General features: G+C 43.9%; 1 protein-coding gene across 1 annotated transcript; it reads right to left on the bottom strand.

Annotated features, from left to right (window-relative positions):
* Nucleotides 1–10,593: 10,593 nt before the first annotated feature.
* LOC133931340 (MADS-box transcription factor 16) lies at nt 10,594–17,623 on the bottom strand. The gene is made up of 7 exons (XM_062378191.1): nt 17,262–17,623; nt 17,037–17,103; nt 16,833–16,894; nt 16,614–16,713; nt 16,079–16,120; nt 11,176–11,220; nt 10,594–11,073 (listed from the first exon to the last, which is right to left on the bottom strand). Exons 1-7 carry the CDS (start codon nt 17,447–17,449, stop codon nt 10,897–10,899), a joined length of 681 nt encoding a protein of 226 aa, XP_062234175.1. The 5' UTR covers nt 17,450–17,623; the 3' UTR covers nt 10,594–10,896.
* Nucleotides 17,624–18,734: the final 1,111 nt, after the last annotated feature.

Genomic DNA, 18,734 nt, shown 5'->3' with positions numbered 1-18,734 from the left:
TAACCAGTTATTCTACTAATAAGTAAGATTAGTGCTCTAATATTAGTGAGAAGAAATTAACATTTAGAATAGAGGCCCCGGTATATTTTGTGATCTGCGTGCATGCATTGTCATTATAAAACTAGAAAAGCTATATTTGGGCATGCATGCTGTGCTGGTTAGTGCATGGAGTATAGCTCACTGAGCACACGTAACTGTACGATTTGCCAAATCCTAAATTAATTCAGCATTTGTAAGAAAACTTCATCTAAGGTCCATTTCCCAATTATTGCATTGTGTGTTGGTCGTCGTCCAAGCTTATCTTGCTCACCTTTGTGAAAGGACGTAACGTATACAGTTTCGTATGAAATTAAATCGTTCAGTTGACTGGTGATTCGATGTAACGTACCCACAGTACGTTTGAGTATTCTTTTTTGCTTCCATGTGCGCTGTATTCAGCCTTTTTTTTTCTTTTGCTTTCATCAATTGGGATAATGGATAAATGAATTACTGCAAACATTTTTTGTGTTGACGCCTATTTTTGTCAGTACTAGGTAGCTAAAGATTCATGCGTGCGTGCTTGTCTGTAGAAGAAATTAAAAGGCTAGCTAGATTTATACGTACGTGCATGCATGCTTGGTATGCATGTTTAGAAGAAAAAATTACGCAAGTTATTCATCTGGTTAACAAAATACCAGATAACTTACAAAAAGGCCAAACTCGTTCTGTATCTATGGACACTCCACTTAGGTCTCGCACTGTGCATGTATGCATGACAACCTCGATTTAGACCTTGCATTGCAGTTCCTTTTTCCTGTGGTACGTCGAAGACCAATAGTAGCTAGCACTAAATTGCAATGAGAATACCGTGGCATTCCTTGGTCCTCATCTATCCAAATTCCCAAACGTCGTTTTCTTGTGATGAACACATCATTGAGGTGCTGTCGAGTACACGATGTGCTACGTGCCATGTATTTGGATCACCTATATATCTCCCTAGCTACACAATAAGGATCCTAACACCTGTTCTGAACGGGAATGTTCCGTTTCTACTGCAAATTCAACACCCTATATAGTCAATTTATTTTAGCCCATCAAGCAAGGCTGCATTATGAGATTAATATTGGATATGAAAGAGGAAGAAGAGAAGAAGAGGAGGTGAGGAGGAAGAGGATGAGGAGGAGGGAAGGAGAAGGAGAGGGAGAGCCGTCTGGTTCTTTGCTTTGGATCTGTCACTGGTCTAGTTTTAACCCTTTTCAACGAAGTGGGTCAATATATATGATAAAAGAACAAAATTAGTTGATATGTATCGATCGATCATACATTGGATGTCACACATACACGAGCCCCCCAATCACATAACCATCCTACCATGCAGCTCACTCTCCATCTTAATCATACATGGGAGGAATTGAAAGTGACATGCATGATATATCGGTTAGGCCTTGTTAGATTTTGTGGACCACTTGACCTCTCCAACAACAAAGTTTTGACCTTCAATTGCAAGAGCTAGATATAACTAGATAGCTTCGTCTCCCTCCCTTTGCTTGTCACCTTCAGAATTAGCTCTGCTGAAACAAAGAAGGAATCAGACCTAACAATAAAAATTTATTGGGCCAATGCAATCCACACCTAACACCCTCATCTATATCTATGTCTACAACCATACCTATGACATAGGGACCTAATAGCAAAGATTCATTTATTCTCAGTAGAGAGGTTTTCTTCATAGTACTACACTGAAGCTGTGGACCCGGTGGGTGTGCTAGCTGGGACCCTCCTAGTCAGCTTGTCTCTGTGCTTGCATGGTCAGCATAGCTAGGTTCAAGAATTTCACAGCATGGAGACAGAGCTCAGCTAGCTAAGCTTAGGTAGCTTAAGGCCTCTCTTAATAGCCATGGATGCATGGTTATATAGCACTTAGCACTAGGTATTAGTGTGGGGATGGAAATGGAAGCAACAGCAAACTTATTCAGCTCGATGGTCCCAAAGGGGAGTGCTTTAATTTGTAAAAGGATGGCTCACATGCCTGTCACAAATTTAAACGAGCATAAGTTTAATTTAATTGCTCCACAAATAATGGCGCTTAATTGCTGTTCATGTAGATGTACGTAGCTACTAACGAGTAGGGCATGCATTCGTATATACAGGCTAGCTGCAGGCAGATACAATTTCTTTTCCGGCGTAATTTTGTTATTTATCTGTAGTAGATTAATTTTTGGGACTATTGTTAGTGAAGAAAAACAACGAAGGGACATGTGCAGCATCAAGAATGGTAGTAGCATATACAGTAGCGCATAATGTTTGGTTGACCTATAAACTACTGATCTATACATACCAGCAAAACGCTCCAATTTTTAGAAAAGGTCGTTCCTATTACGAATACTATCATGCTCTATTAATAGATTTCCTGTGAAATTTCTATGAAGTTGTTGTATTTTTGCATTATAAATAGGGCCTAAATTAGAAGGCACTCGAGGATTTGCAACAACTAGGATTCTACAGAAAAGAAACTATGAAAAATCCTCCCAAATTCATGTAGGGCAGGTTCCCATTAGCATGCAGCATACATGCCACTCCAGAACTTTTGTCTTGCATTAATCGATATGGATATGCGGACACATTATAGGAATGTTGCCAAACGATTACATAAGAAGCGATACTATAGTTTAATTTTAAATAGAATCTGAAAAAGGAAAAAATTATCTACTAATTATTCTTCTAATTTTTTATTTATTTTTATTAGTAAAATAGATCCAATATCTAATAACGAGGCGAGAAGGTTGTATGGCTAAATAAAGAGATTTGTTGGTTAGGAGAAAATAAAGAGCGCTGCATAGCTCCTACACGCAGGTAAGCATACATACTTAACGACTAAGTATGTATCAGCTGCACCGATCGGTACCCTATACAAAGACAAGACGCGCGCGTTACGTACGTACAGCACATGCATGATGGATGGCATGCAGAAAACCGCGTCCTCTCTCTCTCTCTCTCTCTCTCTCTCTCTCTCTCTCTCTCTCTCTCTCTCTCTCTCTCTCTCTCTCTCCGGCCGCGCTTTGCTTGTCATATGCGCACGCGGTGCATTCGGCACTGTAATCCGCATGTGCGCGCGCCGCTCGCCCGAATATAATTACGCGGCTTAGCCGCGCGCGAGACATTATCTTAGCACCCCTGCTCCATCGTTCGTACTACCACGCAGTGACAAACGAAGATTGTTTAATCGGTGGAGCTAAACAACTGGATCATCAGCCATGCATGTACTAATCCTCCGCGTTAATCGATCAGACGAGGGAGAGAGAGAGGGGCAGGGCCTAGTAGCTAGGTAGGGGAGGACGTCGTCGCAAGGAGCTGGCCTTGGGCAGTGTGCCCGTGGCTGGGCTGGCGACACTTTCTTTCAGAGCTCGTCAGAACCGAGGCGACAGTACTCTGTGTTTTCTAGTGCTTACCGATGGGAGGCAGCCCAGCTAGCTGCTGTCACTTATAAGTGCTTCTTGCCATCAATTGATACAGTAATACTTACTGCATGTTAATTTCATACTGTAACTAAGTTATATAGCTCCTGATAGGCTTAGGTGGTTGCACTGTCTGATCTCTGATATACTCCAGTTCATATACATGGCTAATATGCATGATGTAATCGTCACGCCATTCTTGCATGGCTTCAAAAATCAATCACAATGATTATCATAATTAGGTCAGCTTTCGTAGGGACTATTGCACAAGTGCACCACACACCTACCTGAGAAAAAATTTACCGGCCTGCCTGCCTGCCTGCATGATCGATGATGATGCCTGCACACACATACACTGTTCCCGAGTGCTGGCATATATGGAACAGTGCACACACGCACAGACGGATACTGTACATGTCTCGATCGATCGAGCATAGTTAACACACCTGCAGGTGCCTGGATGAACGTAACTGGACTGGACTGAATTGAATTGAATGGATTTGCATGGGCGCCGGCCAGGGGTGGGCTCAAGTCAGTATGGATGGAGACACAGGGGAGCTTCCAATACATGTCGGCACCTGCATGCGTTCTTGCAGTGGAGTGTGGAAGCATATGCAGTGACCCAGGCTGCTCCTCCTGCTTCCCTGCTGCCTGGCTGCCTACCTACATGGTCTGGTCCTCCTTCTGAACTCGTCTGACGGCGAGCCCAGCTGCGGCAAAGCCAGATCCAGTAGTTCAGTGCCTCCACTTACGAAAGTGCCTGAAGAAAAATGATTTAATATCTGACGTAATTATGGCACTGTATATACTGTGTCTCTATGTAATCATGACATCATTGTGTTAATTCATTAACAAGTTGCGATGCTTCTTTCGTTTTGTCGGCTTGATTGTCCCTCTCTCCCTTTTTCTAGCGCAAATTACGGCCACCTTTTGTGTTTGGGATTACGCACCTTCTCGATGCTGCGCTTGCCTGCTTATGCGCGCGATTCCCTACCACTGGTTGCTTAATCATGTGATCAAGAAGCATCAAAGTGCATGCAGACGAACCTACGCATCATGGTGAGTATCAAACCTAGTACACACTAGTGTGAAGAGGGTATCTGTAGCTAGGCAGTGAGGAAGAACCATCGAGATGGAGACTGCGCACGAGCATCGGTAACTGTTGAAATATGCGTCGAACATTTGTACAAATAGTTTACGCACTGGACTTTGTGTTGTATTAGGTGTTTAGGAATAGAGTTTATGTCGAACCTGTATTCTTAGATCCATAAATAATGAGCACCACTGTTGTAACCGCATAATAGTATAATGACAAGCTCACAGAGGTAGCATCGTTTTGCCGGATCCGGAGCAACTGGTGGTGCAACTATGGTAAAGAACACCCGTAGTTATGCTCAAGTATGTAAATAAGATGACTGAACCTCGTTAAAAATATCGTGTCTTGGTGTATTAATCTTGTGCTTAGCTTAACAATTTTGATGATATTTCTGCTAAACCCTAACGAATTAAACCTTTCAAATTCGAACAATCTATCTCCTAACCTATTATATCTAGCTAGGCCCCACTTACTCACGTAACATAGCATTCATCCACACCTATAATGATATCGATAGCAGACCACTTCAGTTTAATTTGCTGCTGCTTAACTCGATCGAGATGAACTGTGACATGCATGCAGCTGATATTTAATTTATTATTTGGTAGTGCGCGTTCGCCTTCAGAAATCGGCGGCAGAGGATCCCCATCCGGTAGCGTTTGCTTCCGACGATGATGCGTCTGTTGACTAGTTGCATGAGACGGCAATGGCGATGCCGATGCCGGTGCATGATGCATCTGAGACCCCAGCTTCAGAGATTGCCAATGCGTAAGGGACAAGGTTAGACCCCATAGCTAGGTTTCTTGGGTCACTGCTCGAAAGATGAGCAGATTTGGAGGAAAGCCACTTTTCCCCGACCGGTGGGCCCAGCCCCGATTGTCACCTTTACTTCTTGGCTTTGGTTTGGGCAGAAGATTTCTGATCCATGGAGCTAGCGTGAGCGTGTCTAAATTCCGATCTTGTGATGATTTGGTTTGAATTTGCCCTCCTGTCATTTTGCAAACACCAAAGGAAACATATCATGACTGTCACTTTTGAGAAAAAAGAGTCTACTTTATACTTTTGTTAAGATGTAGCAGTAAAGTATGATGTATCTCCATCTCAGTCAAAGTGTCAATGTACACTACTTTCTGCTGGTGATGGGATGTTGGTGATCATGCGATGCCCCTTCAAATTTTATTATCTTGGTTGTTCGTAGGGAAAAATTCCACTAGCCCTTGAGCACGAATAGATTATCATGATCGTTTATTTATATTGAGATTCATACTTAAGATATATGTGAAAAAATAAAAATAATCAACGGACAAAATAACCTGTATATCCACGTCTGCTAATAGAGTTATCTTTCCTGGCCGTCCGGCCCATGCACCTTTATGGTTGTGGCCCTTTTGCATAAAGTCCGGCCGCTCCGTATGTATCTTTGATCCCAAAGCCCAGTCTCAATCTCGGTCTGAACAGTCTTTTGTTTATTTTATTTTTTTAATTTTCTGGACCATGATCTTAAAGTAACGATGTCTGAGCAGTCTTTTACGAGTAATTTTGAACGATGAAGATCAACACGATGAATTCATGAAGATTTCGTAATCCGACCCCATGATTAACCGCCCCAGCATTTGCAAAGCACACGGCGCCGAAAAGCCACTGTTTGTCTCCTTTGCTTTGCGTTTCTTCTCTCTCTTTTTGGAGCAACTAGTTGGATTCCAAAGTAGTTGGACAAATAGCATCTCATTCTCCTGAAGGCTAGGCTAGAGTGAATTGATCGAAGCAAACTTATCTTTGTTTGATAAGTCCAACTCTGACCAAAGCTCAGCGTTCTGATTTATATGAAAAAAAAAACTTTTAATACTAGCTCTTATACACCGTACGGGGGTAAAATTAAGAGTCTTTTCACCATACCAAATTTCGATATGCCCGTAGGTATAAATAATCTAGTGGTACCTTCCAAAGACCGTAAAAATGCTGTAAACTTAAATAATAATCTGAAAATCTGAGGAAGAAAATGGTGGTAGAGACGTAGAGGTGTATCCAATTACTGTAGGAAGCGTGAGAGAGCTTTTCTTGTTTGGGTTAATTAGATTGGAGCCATTAAAAAATTTATAGTTTAGAAATTTGCTATTATACTTTACTAAATCGGGCCAATACCATTATAGTTTTGCATATCTCAGAAAATTGCCATTTTGAACGCCTCCAAGCCCTTTTGAACGCCTCCGAGCCCTTTTGGCCCACCTGTAGGCTGTTGTAGTTCCGTATGTCCCAAAATGCTCCCTCCCCTGATCCACTCGAATTGCTCCCGCACCAATCCCCAACTCATCGTGTTGCCTACCGCGAAACCCTAGCCGCCTTCGCTGTCGACAAATCGTGTTGTGACTGAGGTCGTCGCACTGTGGGTTCCCAAATCCTCCCAGCCTCAACCATGTCTTAATCTAGGGTTTGGAGTAGCCCGATGAAGGCGGCATCGAGGTCTAGCACACCCGGCAGCGATGTAGAGGAGTTACCCTTTATTGATTGCCCAGATTGTGGGAAACGTGTGATTAAGCTACGAAGCAAGCAAGTTGTGATATATGAGAGAGTTTTCTACAAGTGTGAGGAGAATGGCCACGGATTTGTTTGATTTTGTTGATTTCGTTGATAATGGTAGGACGATCCATTGGCTTGTGGATTCTACAAATGGGAGAACGAGTACAGGTCGTGGCTGCAGCGTAAGCGTTTGCTGGAAGATGTTGTCGTGCTCTGCTCTTCTGATGACAAGTTCCACGGTGGTCACAATGGAGAAGTGAAGCAACAAATTTTGGAGTTGAAGCATGAGATTGCTCATCTGACAAATGAAATCAGGGAGTTGAAGCAGCAAATTGTGTTGTTGAGGACAATGTTGTGCATTGGAAACAAGGAAGTTGTAGTTGACAATGTGTGTTGTTCCTGCTTTAGTTGGTTGTTTGCTAGGCATCGTGATTGCAGTTCTGTGCAAGTATTTAGTACCTTGAATGTGTGCAAGTAGTGAAGGACTGTGTGCAATTACTCTGTTAATTGAATGAAATATTGTTTGCTAGGCATTATGATTGCTCCAATTACACTGTTGCTACATTAGGTTGTTAAGTATAATTTAACAGTGCACAATATGAAAGAAGAATAGTATTGGTACATGCCTACAAGGTGCTACAAAGCCCTGTACCAAAATTCAAGTGCTTGCAACTCTAAAATGCTTACACATAAATCTGCAGAAACAAATATTATTTTGCCATCATATATCTCTCAGCTAGCTTGCATGTCTTCTCAAAGTGTCCAAAGTCTCCACATCTCTTACACTTAACATTTCTTCTTCCTGGTTCAAGAACACTTCTTATTCTCTAAACTCTAGGCCTCCCTGGACCTCTCTTCTGCTTTGGTGGAAACAATTTGTAACCAAGGTCCACAATAGGCCACTGGAACCTATCTGTCATTGGTGGTATCATACTAGTATATTCTAGCTTGAACCTCTGCACATAGTAGTAATCATGGACATAATATTCTATTTTACCTCTGTTGATATAGATCCCAGCCAAGGCATATTTGCAAGGTTTGCCTATAACTTGTCACTGCCTGCATGAGCATATGTGGTTTTGTAGATCCACTATATACCTCCTGGTCATATTGTCAGCATGAACAAGAGTGACTTCTGCAAAGTCATCATCACCTCTAGCAATCTTGACAACTCTCAGGCTATTGCTTGCTTTATTCAGATCCTTGATCACATTTGGCAACATCTCATCCTCCATCAGTCTTCCTATCTTCCTTCTGGGGGAAATCTTCTCCATTATCAACTCTCTCAGCCCATCAACTAGCTCATGAAGAAGTAAAGACTTCATTATCAACTCCCTTAGCCCACCAGATGCCTCAACCTTGAAGCATGTATGCGTCAAAGGCAGCCCTTATGCGAACAACTAGCAATAAACCTAGATTTATCTGTCTTCAAACCAGAAAACTCAAAACCTCTCTTAATAGCATAATGTCTAATTACTTTTCTGAAGGTAATGATGTCAGGAAACAATGCATGCAATCTAATAATTGGGTTCTCAAGATCATGTAGCACATATAATTTCTGAGGGTCAACATCATTTATCTCTTCCTCAGGAGGCTTATCTCCTTCAGCAGGAGCAAATTGAGCAGGCTGCTCTTGTTGTGTACTGTCAGCACCAGCAATAGGTATAGTAGGTTGCCCTAGTTGTGCAGGTGCTGATGGATAATCATACATACCTTTATCATCTACACTAACATACTCCACACCACTGTTAAAGACATCCGGCTCAGCTTCATCTGCTTCTTCACCAGCAGGTTCTTCACAACTTACTGCTTTAGGTTCAGATGTTTTTTGGCCTTCTTGAGCAGGAGGTGGGAAAGATTCACTCGGAATGGTGGTTAGTTTTGATGGCACAACACACAAAGGTTATAGCACTAAAGCATCATACTGATCACATGTGTTTTTGTCAAACACTGCTACTAGGAGCTTGAAGTGTTTCTCTAGATTGTACATGTCAAACACGTATAATATTTGACTGTCATCAACTAATTGAACATCCTCACTCATCCTCTTGTCAAAGACCCACACCACTATCTTTTGGTTTATACCCCATTTGACCTTCACACTTAAGCTTCTCACAAGGAAATCCATTGAAAAGCTGTCTGAATCCACTACACAATCCCGAGTTAAGCCTTTTGTATATGATTTCCTACCATTTGAGTCAACCGTGATAAAACCTTCATTCTTAATCTCTACCGTTACCAAATCCTAGCGAGAAAAGAGAGGAAACCAAATCAAATCATGCTAAGAAACAAAGTTAAACCATGAATCCGAGCTATTTCCTACCTAGAACCAATGCATTGTCCTTGAATTCCTACCGAGAACCGATGCATTATGCAGGAATTAGGGGGATCTGGGAAGTCTAGGGTTACTCATGGTTTATGAGATCCGGGCACAGTGGAAAGTGCGTCATCCATCCTAGGTGTGGGCACAGTTGAACTCAGCCGAGCTCTGCCCCAATCGCTGGTGACAATCTTGCCTTTCTCAGTCGCCTCCACTGTCACCGTGTTGGTCGTTGATGACAACCAAGGCAGCACGATGAGTTGGGGATTGGTGCAGGAGCAGCTCAAGTGGACCAGACATGCGGGTTAGAGAATGGGGAGGGGACATTTTGGGACATATGAAACTACGACAGCCTGCAGGTGGGCCCAAAGAGCTCGGAGGCGTACAAAATGATAATTTTCGGAGGTAGCAAAACTATAATGACATCAGGCCAATTTAGTGAAGTATAATGACAAATTTCTAAACTATGAAATTTATAATGGCACCAATCTAATTAACCTTTTTTTTAGTGGTAAAAACTAAAAATGATGTGCATGGGCTACAAGCCCAGGTAAGAAGGTTCAGTCAGAGTCTTCTTTGCCGAGTCAGTTTTTCATACATAAGTGATTGTACGAAGCCGACTGGCCAAAAAGCCCATTTATAAGAAAAATGGGCTGGGCATGAGCGTACCGACTGAGAAAACGGCCGATGGGCACGCAATCTGCCGTGCAATTTCGCTTTCAGGCCCGGCCGATGCTTCGTTCGCCTGTCGCACCTTTTGCGCCACCAAGGACGCGCGCTCCGAGCGGCCGTGTTGTTGCCGATGTGGTGCCGGCTAGCGGACGGCCATGGCGCCCAAGCGAGCGACACGGCACCGCACTTGCCCCCGCCTGTCGCACCTCACGGGCAACTGCACATGTGTGTGTTTCATGTAATCAATCTAGAATATAATAATATATATAAGTAAATATTAAACGTATAAAAGTCAAATACTATACGTTTATATATAGAGTATAATTAATGTGAGATAAATTATAATTTTAGAATGAGAAACCGTGAGAATTTTTGTACGATGCCTGGTTGATCAATTTAGATGAATGACTGTTTGATCAATTTAGACGAATGATGTAAATCGTTCAGTTCTGTTATAACTCGTGCATTGTATATAAAATATAGAAATATAGATACATATGCAAATATTTTTATAGGTCCAATCATTAGCAAGTATATAAATAGACCCTACTACGAATACAACAAGTCCCCTTGCCCTCAAAGACAGACACACACAGACCGCATACCCATGCATTGCATGGGACGCTATACACAGCACACGAACGATTACACCATATCGCCGCCAATCACTGGACGAGCTGATAGTAATTGAGACACACAATATTTAAGCTGCTGGTTCATCGATGGCAAGTAGCACGGGCATCGATTGATCTTATTCGCTGCACTACATGACTTGGTGGTGATGGAGGAACTCGGCGGCTGATCGAGGGGCTTGCATGGAAGCTAGGATCGATCGAGGTCGCTGGCGAGTTGATTCGTTAGCCGAGGCGCAGGTCGTGGGAGCCGTAGGCCATGCCGTGCAGGTTGGGCTGGCTGGGCACCACGCGGAAGGCGTGCATGTCCGGCGCTCCGCCGCCGCCGCCCAGCGCCACCGCGCCGTCCCACCCAGCACCCGTGTTGTCCACGAACCCGAACGCCGGGTCCTCGCGCATGCCCTGCACGTCCAAATGATAAAACGTCAGGTCAAGCTACCGACTGAAGAATTAGCTAGGTCACTAAACACATCTACGAGAGATTATGTTAGGTAGCTTAATTACCAGCTCCTGCTGCAGGTTCTTGTAGGCCTCGTACGAGTGCTTCACCTGCATGCATATACACAAGATATATATAAGCAAGATCACATACACCGGAATCATCGAGGTCATCATGGTGCAATCATAAAAGGAAATATAATTGAGGCCATAGTAGATGGCACACAGGATAATGTCTAGCAAGTAGCAACCACGTCTAGCGATGTCAGGTACCAGTCGGACAGGCCCATAACTAGAATGAGTGAAAGAGCCAGTATATACGGGGATCGTTGATTCAGGTATCGGATCGCCCACTTTAACAAAGCAACGAGGAAGACAATATTCTCGTTCCTCAAACCAAACAATGTTAGAGGATCATCTCATCCAAGGAAGGACGATGATCCCATGAAGATCGAACTAGCTCATCCTGGATCGGATCCCTCCTCAAATTAATAGGATTATTAAAGTATAAGTGAATTATTCATTTTTTCTTATCAGCTAGATTTTTAGTGAACTGGTTGATATATACAACTTAATATTATATCATAGTTAGATATCTTGAGTTCGAGTCTTAACCGGTGCAATTAAGCGAAAAAATTATAACTAACTCCTATTTACATGTCTGAGGACTGAGGGAAGCTCCACGTGAGGGGTATGTTGAAATATAAGTGAATTATCCATATTTTTCAACAAACTTAGACTTTTAGGTTAATTGGTTGGTGTATATAGCCCAATAAAGATCATACTTAACCAGGCTTTTCTTTGTGATCAGTAATATATGCATGCATTCTTATTTCCATTGCTATTCTTCTAAAACTCCACCATGTATATACATGTAGCTAGCCCTAGAGTGGTACATCCTACACACTATATGCATGGTGCCATATATACATATATGTATATATTAATATATGTTCATAACCAAACTCCTTTCCCTGGTGACAAGTCCAACTTAGATAATTAAAATTCAATCACCTTGCACACACTGGCTACTCAAGAATTGAGATAGTCCACTCAAAAAAGAAAAGAGTTGAAAGTCAAAGAGCAAAAGGCTAGGGTATGTAAACTTACACAAAAAGAAGATGAAAAGAGAAACAATACAGTATGCATTTAATATATATTGCCATATTGGAACATGTGCATGGTGGAGTAAAACTATGATTAATCCAACTTGAAAATGCACGCTTAATGAAAGGCATTTTACTGAAAGGTTTCTAGGTATAGCTTGTCGATTAAATATAAGTTTGCCGTTAAAAAATCTTAATGAAAGAAAACTGAAAAAATAGATTAGGTTACTGTACTAACTGAAAATAATTTTATTTTAATATTTTTAATGAGAAGATACGTGATATGCAACTGTTTTCACTACTACAGAATCCATTTAGTAGAACGTCTCTGTACAAACGGATCTATAGAGCTGTCTATACAAAAGGTACCACGGACGGCTTCAAACTAGAACCGTCTAAGAAAATAGCAACGAGTAGTTGCAACAAAGCAGGACGCTACAATACAGATAGTTCTAAACTAGAACCGTCTATACTATTAATACAAACGGTTGTAGTTTATAACCGTCTATACTATTCCTTTTTGTCCAAATAATTTTAATTTTAAATTGTCTGTACTATTGATAGTAATAATATATAGTGTTCCAAAATAGAATCGTCTGTAAAAAAGAAATAATATAGACGATTCTAAACTAAAACCGTCTGTACTAATTAGACAATAAACGATAGGTGAGACGGTAAGAAATGTTCGCGCGAGGTTAGAGTTTGTGGGTTTGACTTCTAGAAAACACACTCGTGGCATTTCGCGTAAAAAATTATGTGACTAGCGACCGTGACTACATAATAATATAGGGGGCTGGTGTGGGTGAAAATATATTTTTAGATTTTTTTAACTTCAGAAAACTTAGTACAAACGGTTCCAATAATAAACCGTATATATAAATGATTTGTATAGACGGTTCAAAAACTGTCTACACAAATATGATTTTACAAACTCTTTTCCACATACGGTTTAAAAAAGTGTCTCGCATAAAGTTTCTGAACCGTCTATACAAATCATTTTTCTACTAGTGTTTGTTTTAACTGCATGATATGCAACTTTTGTTTCAAAGGAAAAGGGGAAGGAGCCATCATATACACACAACACATATACATCAGTTGATCTGGTGGGGTAGATCAGCAAGCAAGATATATATTATGGTGATTTTGGGAAATGCTTGAACTGGATGTTTCAGTCAATGCATGGTCCACATTCAGTAATCAAGCCAAAGTACATACTGATGGGTTTCATTTCCATACTTCTGCAAATCATAAAGTCTCCACTTTGGGCCTTATCTGTGGATGTATCATGCCGTTGTGCAACATCATAAAAATCAGTGTTTGACATGCTACTCCCAGATAGCCGGGGGACCAAATAGGCACGATATGTAGGCAGCTAGCAAGCTTAATTAACAAGAGAAACATTTAGATGCATGCATATGGACGCTCCAACACTATTGTCCTTTGCTCTTTCTCAATACATTCTAGCTTCTAAAAGACAGAGACCAATGCACCTATCGATCCATCGCATACACAGCGTGCATGTGTATGTACGATCGAGTGTGTGCATGCGAGCACATGATCGACATAGCCCAACATCTAGCACTAGCAGTTCTAGCTACAACGTGGAGCTAGTTTGCGTAGAGCCTGGAGTTGAGACGGAAATGCACAGACATGCATGCTAATGCACACTGTACATTGGCACGCAAGTGCCAGTAGAGGCGTGATAGTGTCTGTCAGATATTTGCTTTGATCACTACTTGAAGGGGTCAAATGTGCAAGTACAACGATTGCAAGATGGATGTATGCATGACTGCATGGTTTTCTAGCGTAGGTACACTGAAAAAAATTACGAGTTTTTGTATATTATATTTAAATTGCAGATTTAATCAGAGGAAGAAATACTTATATGTTGATGAAAAAATACAGAATAAAAAAATGTGTCCAATGACATAATATATTTTGAAAGAGTTTTTTTCTCAAAATGACGGCACCAGTGATACCGATGTTATTAAAGAAGAAGAGAATTGACCTCATTTATAAGGGAAACTAGGCCCAAAAAACATACAACTGACAACTCCGAGACGACAATAAGATCTCAACTCGACTGAACGATGCCCACATCAAATTACACAATAAGACAACATACAAGTTCAATCCAACTCAACTCGCGCGCTAACCAACCGAACAACTATCTTACTCACAACTTCGGTGGAGCCCTGCTCCCACGCTGCAACTCGGTCGGCAGAGCTTTGCTCCCATGCCACACCTCTCTGACACATAGTCGGCAGCGTGTCGCTTCGGAGGAGCATGTATTGGACCAAAACACTGTCATGAAGCGCTAATCTAGAATGAAAAGCCGTTGCGAAACAAGGACATAGGGACTAGACCTACAAAAGAGAGCAGGGGCTCCTCGAAACGACATCTTCAGGAAGGTAATGACATCAATACCACTATTGCTCATTCGGGCACCCAAACATTGTTTTCACCTGGAGAAGCAACCAGGGGGGAGGAGATGCGATAATGTCGCCTCCAGGGAGGTTTGGACAGCCTGCGCAAGGGCCAAGACCAAAGCAACGGCAACACAGCCTCCAAGTAGCCGTGTCGTCAAACCATCCCAGCATCACAAAGCTCCCCACAAGCCTAACCTGCAGAGGAGGAGGAGGCTGCACAAGGGGAGGAGTAATGCAGAATGCCAGAGGCCTGGTTGACATGGATGAAAAGCCGAGGGAGCGCACGAACAACAACAGAGGCACCACGGCACACAACGAGCACCACGGCAGCACCACAACACACGGCGAGCACCACTGTAGCACCGTAGAACACGACGAGCATGGCAAGCAAGCGAGTGCAGCACACGGTAGCGCGGCACCAGCACCAACACCGGTGCTACAATACTGGGTGAGAACGACGTGCAACTGCATCCTCAAGCCGCGCATCATCGCTGAGGCCAAGCACCTGCACCGCGAGGTGCACGACAGTGTGGCCCCACGTGGGGGCGCCGCCTCGCCTCAAGCATTGTGGCAAGAAGCAGAGCCGGCAGATTGCGCACGGCGTGCGGAAGCCATCGAGCACGACGACCGTAGGGATGCCGCACCAGCCCAGTGGAGTGGCGTCGAACAGCCGGCAGCAGGCCTCGGAGAGCATGGACACAAGGACGTTGGCCCAGCCCTCGAAGAACACCACACCCACAGGGACCACAAATGTCTAGCCCCATGAGAACTCACTGGAGGACATCTCCACCGCGACGGCTATGCTGCAGGCTGAAGCAGACGCATCTGACGCCATGAAGACGTACGGCCGCAGCCAGCGCGGCAGCAGTGAGCATGACGGGGGCAGGTGTTCACCAGGGCAACGCCACCACAACACCCACCATCGCTGCCGTCGCCGTCGTACTTTGGTAGGAACCACAATGACGAGCTCAGTGTTGAAACCACAATGCCTCCACGCTCGGATCCAGACCGAAGCTGTCTAGATCTAGGCTGCCCGAGCAGACCTCGGCCACCATCGGCCATAACTACGACTGCCGCGCCAAAAAAGCATCGAAAACCACCTGAAAAAAGGGAAGGGGAGGGGAAGGAAGAGAAAATGGAGGGAAAAGGGAGTGAGGGGAGGCCGCCGCCGCCACCGGTAGCAGCGACCAGCGAGGCTCGATCGGCAGGGAGGTTTGGCGGCAGGGTGTATCGGCCCTCCCATCACACCGCAAGGAGGCCAGATTTTGAAAGAGTAGCATGACCAAATTAAGAAACTGATCACAAGTGTGGGCAAAGGAAGTGGGGGAGATCTAGGTCGGTGCAGACACATATGTGATGACAAATTTGGGGCAGCTATCTCTTAAACTTGCTCAATTGGGGACAAACTCAACCAAGAATGCTTGATTTTCTTACCTTCTTCTTGTAGGTTTCAGTCTGTGTGGTGATCACATGATACTGCAAAATCAAAAGAAAAAGGATGAGGAAAAAAGGCAGAGAAGATTAAAACATGAACATGCGATGAAATTATACAACAATTTGAATACAACAAGCAATTCTTCTCTCTCCCACCTTTTCTTTTGAGAACACGAACCAACCCCTGTACACTAAAAGAAAGATCGAAGCGACGTGTGTTGGTTTTTTTTTATGTCAAAAGCACGAAGCTTAATTTCTATAGAACATAGACGCATCGATAAAAAAATTAGTAGTATCTTCTCCAAAGTAAAGTGTCATAAATCTTTTCTTTCCACACAAAAAACACATGAACAAACGAATCAAGAAACACAGAGATAATCTAGCAATAAAAACATTCTCAAACAAATCATGAACACGGAGATCTACACCAAGGAGCATGAAATATGCACGGATCTGAAAGGGAGATCAGTGTGCGGAAGGGACAGATCTAGCAAGCTAGCTAGGAGCTGAACCAAAGATTAGGGTTTGTACGTGCCTTCCTGTGGCGAACCTCCTTGAGAGCAGTATCAACATTTTGCTCAAGACCGCGCAGCTCGTCGAACTCCAGAGTGTCCAGATCTTCACCCATCCTTTGCCTAATTAAACACGCAAATCCAGCCTCAAATGAATTAGAAGTTGCGAATTAATCTCTCATGCTGCTCAGAAATCCCCACCAAAAAACCGAAGAGAATAAAGAGGAAAGAGATCTCCTCACCTGATCTCAGTGCGCAGGTTGCGATTGATGTCCTTGAGATGGCTCAGCGTGCGCTGCATATTCTGTATTCAAACCAAAATAAAAGAAATAGGCTTTTTAGATCTCGTCATCTCATGAAAAGATGAAGAGCGAGTAAAGCAGCGATTAGCTAGCTTAGTAATTAAAAGAAAAAGGAAAAAGGGGAAAGAAGAGAGAAAGAATCACCTCGTACTGCTCGATCCATAGGCTGTTCCCGATGGCCTGCTGGTAGCGGTCAAAGATGTTCTTGATGCTACAAGTAATCAAGAACAGCAGACACAGACAGAGAAGTAAGCCAGTAATAAGCAAGAAGTGCAGATAATTAAGCATGCAGCTGATGAAGGATTAGCTAGTAACGGAGAATGGAATGAAATCGATTAGCTTCGGAATCGGAGGTGAAGAAGTACTGACTCGGTTCCTGGGCTGCAGAACTCGTGGTACTTGCCGGTGGAGGAGAACATGATGATGGCGACCTGGGCGTCGCAGAGCACGGTGAGCTCGCGCGCCTTCTTCATGATCCCCGTGCGGCGCTTGGAGTAGGTCACCTGCCGGTTGGTCGCGTTCTCGATCCGCTTTATCTCGATCTTGCCGCGCCCCATCTCGAGATCCTCACCTCCTCCGCTTGAGATCAAGCTGGTGGCGTGCGTGCCGGTGCCTGCCGCTGCAGACGTACGGGAAGGGAGAGAGGCAAGAACAGCTGGGGAAGAAATGAAGGAGAAGGCAGCAGCTCGGGCGCAGGCTCGTGTGCGCTGTGCTGTGATAAGGAGCTGGAGGAGGTGGTGATGGAGTGAAAAGGACGAGGAGGGGTGGTGGTGTGCGCGCGTTTTTCGGGGTGGTGAGGACAAGAGCCGGGGCGCGACGTAGACGGGAAACAGCGCGCTGCCGAATCGGTGAAAGCGTGTGGCACCGTGCCGCGTTGCGTGTGGCGCGGCTGCTGGCCTCGTGACGCGCGCGGCGCGAGCTGAGCCTGCCGTGGGTGTAAGCGCCGGCCGGCCTGCCGGTCGGTCGGTTGGTCGCGGCGCTCAGAATCTGCCTGCCGCGGTGACGGAGGCTATAGCTTTTGGCACAACGGTTAGCACGGTTTTGGCTTCCGGATCATCATTGGTCCTCTCGATCTGCTCTTTTCATTGCCTGCCGACTGTCCATTTGCTCTCAACTCTGAAGTCAACGCATGCGCACAAAGACACGGAGAGGAGAGATCGACAGGATGGCGGCTTCACCGTGTCACGCTCTCTCCTCTTTGTTATATTAGCGTCACCCCTCCCTCATCAATTTGCTCTGCAAAACATCGATCGGTTCATGATTTGCTCTTAATGTAGGAAATTATTTCATACAAAATGCACTGGGTCACATAGCATAGTCACAGGAGTCGGGATCCCAAAACTTCATTCCTATTGTGGGTCGAAATCGAAGAGGGTCGTTGTCCCGTCACTGCTTGGATCGGCGGTGATGAATTTGTGGCTGGCGGTGCTGATTGCTGGGAGCAAAGAGAAAGCGAGGAGGAAAGAGTTTGGTGGCTGCGTGTGTTAGCTGAGACTAGAGGAGGGTTAGGGTATTAGGGCAGTATGTTAGGTATGCTAGATGGGTCTGTAAACAACATCCCGTCTCATATTTTCTAATTTTATGATGGACCTTTCTCTTAAAATAAATTTTTATGTTGAATCTTTTGCATCTACTTGTGTGTTACATATCATACCTTGATCTTAGTCATAAACCTATATTAGGGCACGTTCCACATCAAGAACTATAGTCTCAAAGAACACTACCTACTTTAACCCACAATTTTAGACAATCGTGACCCACGTCCCTCGACCCCGACCTAGGAAAGACCTACTTTTTTTTTTCCTCCTAACAATAACGAAGGACATGTTTGCTAAGGACTAC

Source organism: Phragmites australis, chromosome 10, assembly GCF_958298935.1.
Source record: "Phragmites australis chromosome 10, lpPhrAust1.1, whole genome shotgun sequence".
NCBI classification, from domain to species: Eukaryota; Viridiplantae; Streptophyta; class Magnoliopsida; order Poales; family Poaceae; genus Phragmites; species Phragmites australis.
Note: the sequence above shows the minus strand (reverse complement) of the source record. Positions and strands in the feature narration are given on the sequence as shown.

Coding starts and splice junctions, on each gene's coding strand:
- LOC133931340 (XM_062378191.1), bottom strand. CDS start 17,449: ATGGGGCGCGGCAAGATCGAGATAAAGCGGATCGAGAACGCGACCAAC. Junction 16,895..17,036: donor TATGGATCGAGCAGTACGAG/GTGATTCTTTCT, acceptor GTTTGAATACAG/AATATGCAGCGCACGCTGAG. Junction 16,121..16,613: donor AGGAGGTTCGCCACAGGAAG/GCACGTACAAAC, acceptor TTGATTTTGCAG/TATCATGTGATCACCACACA.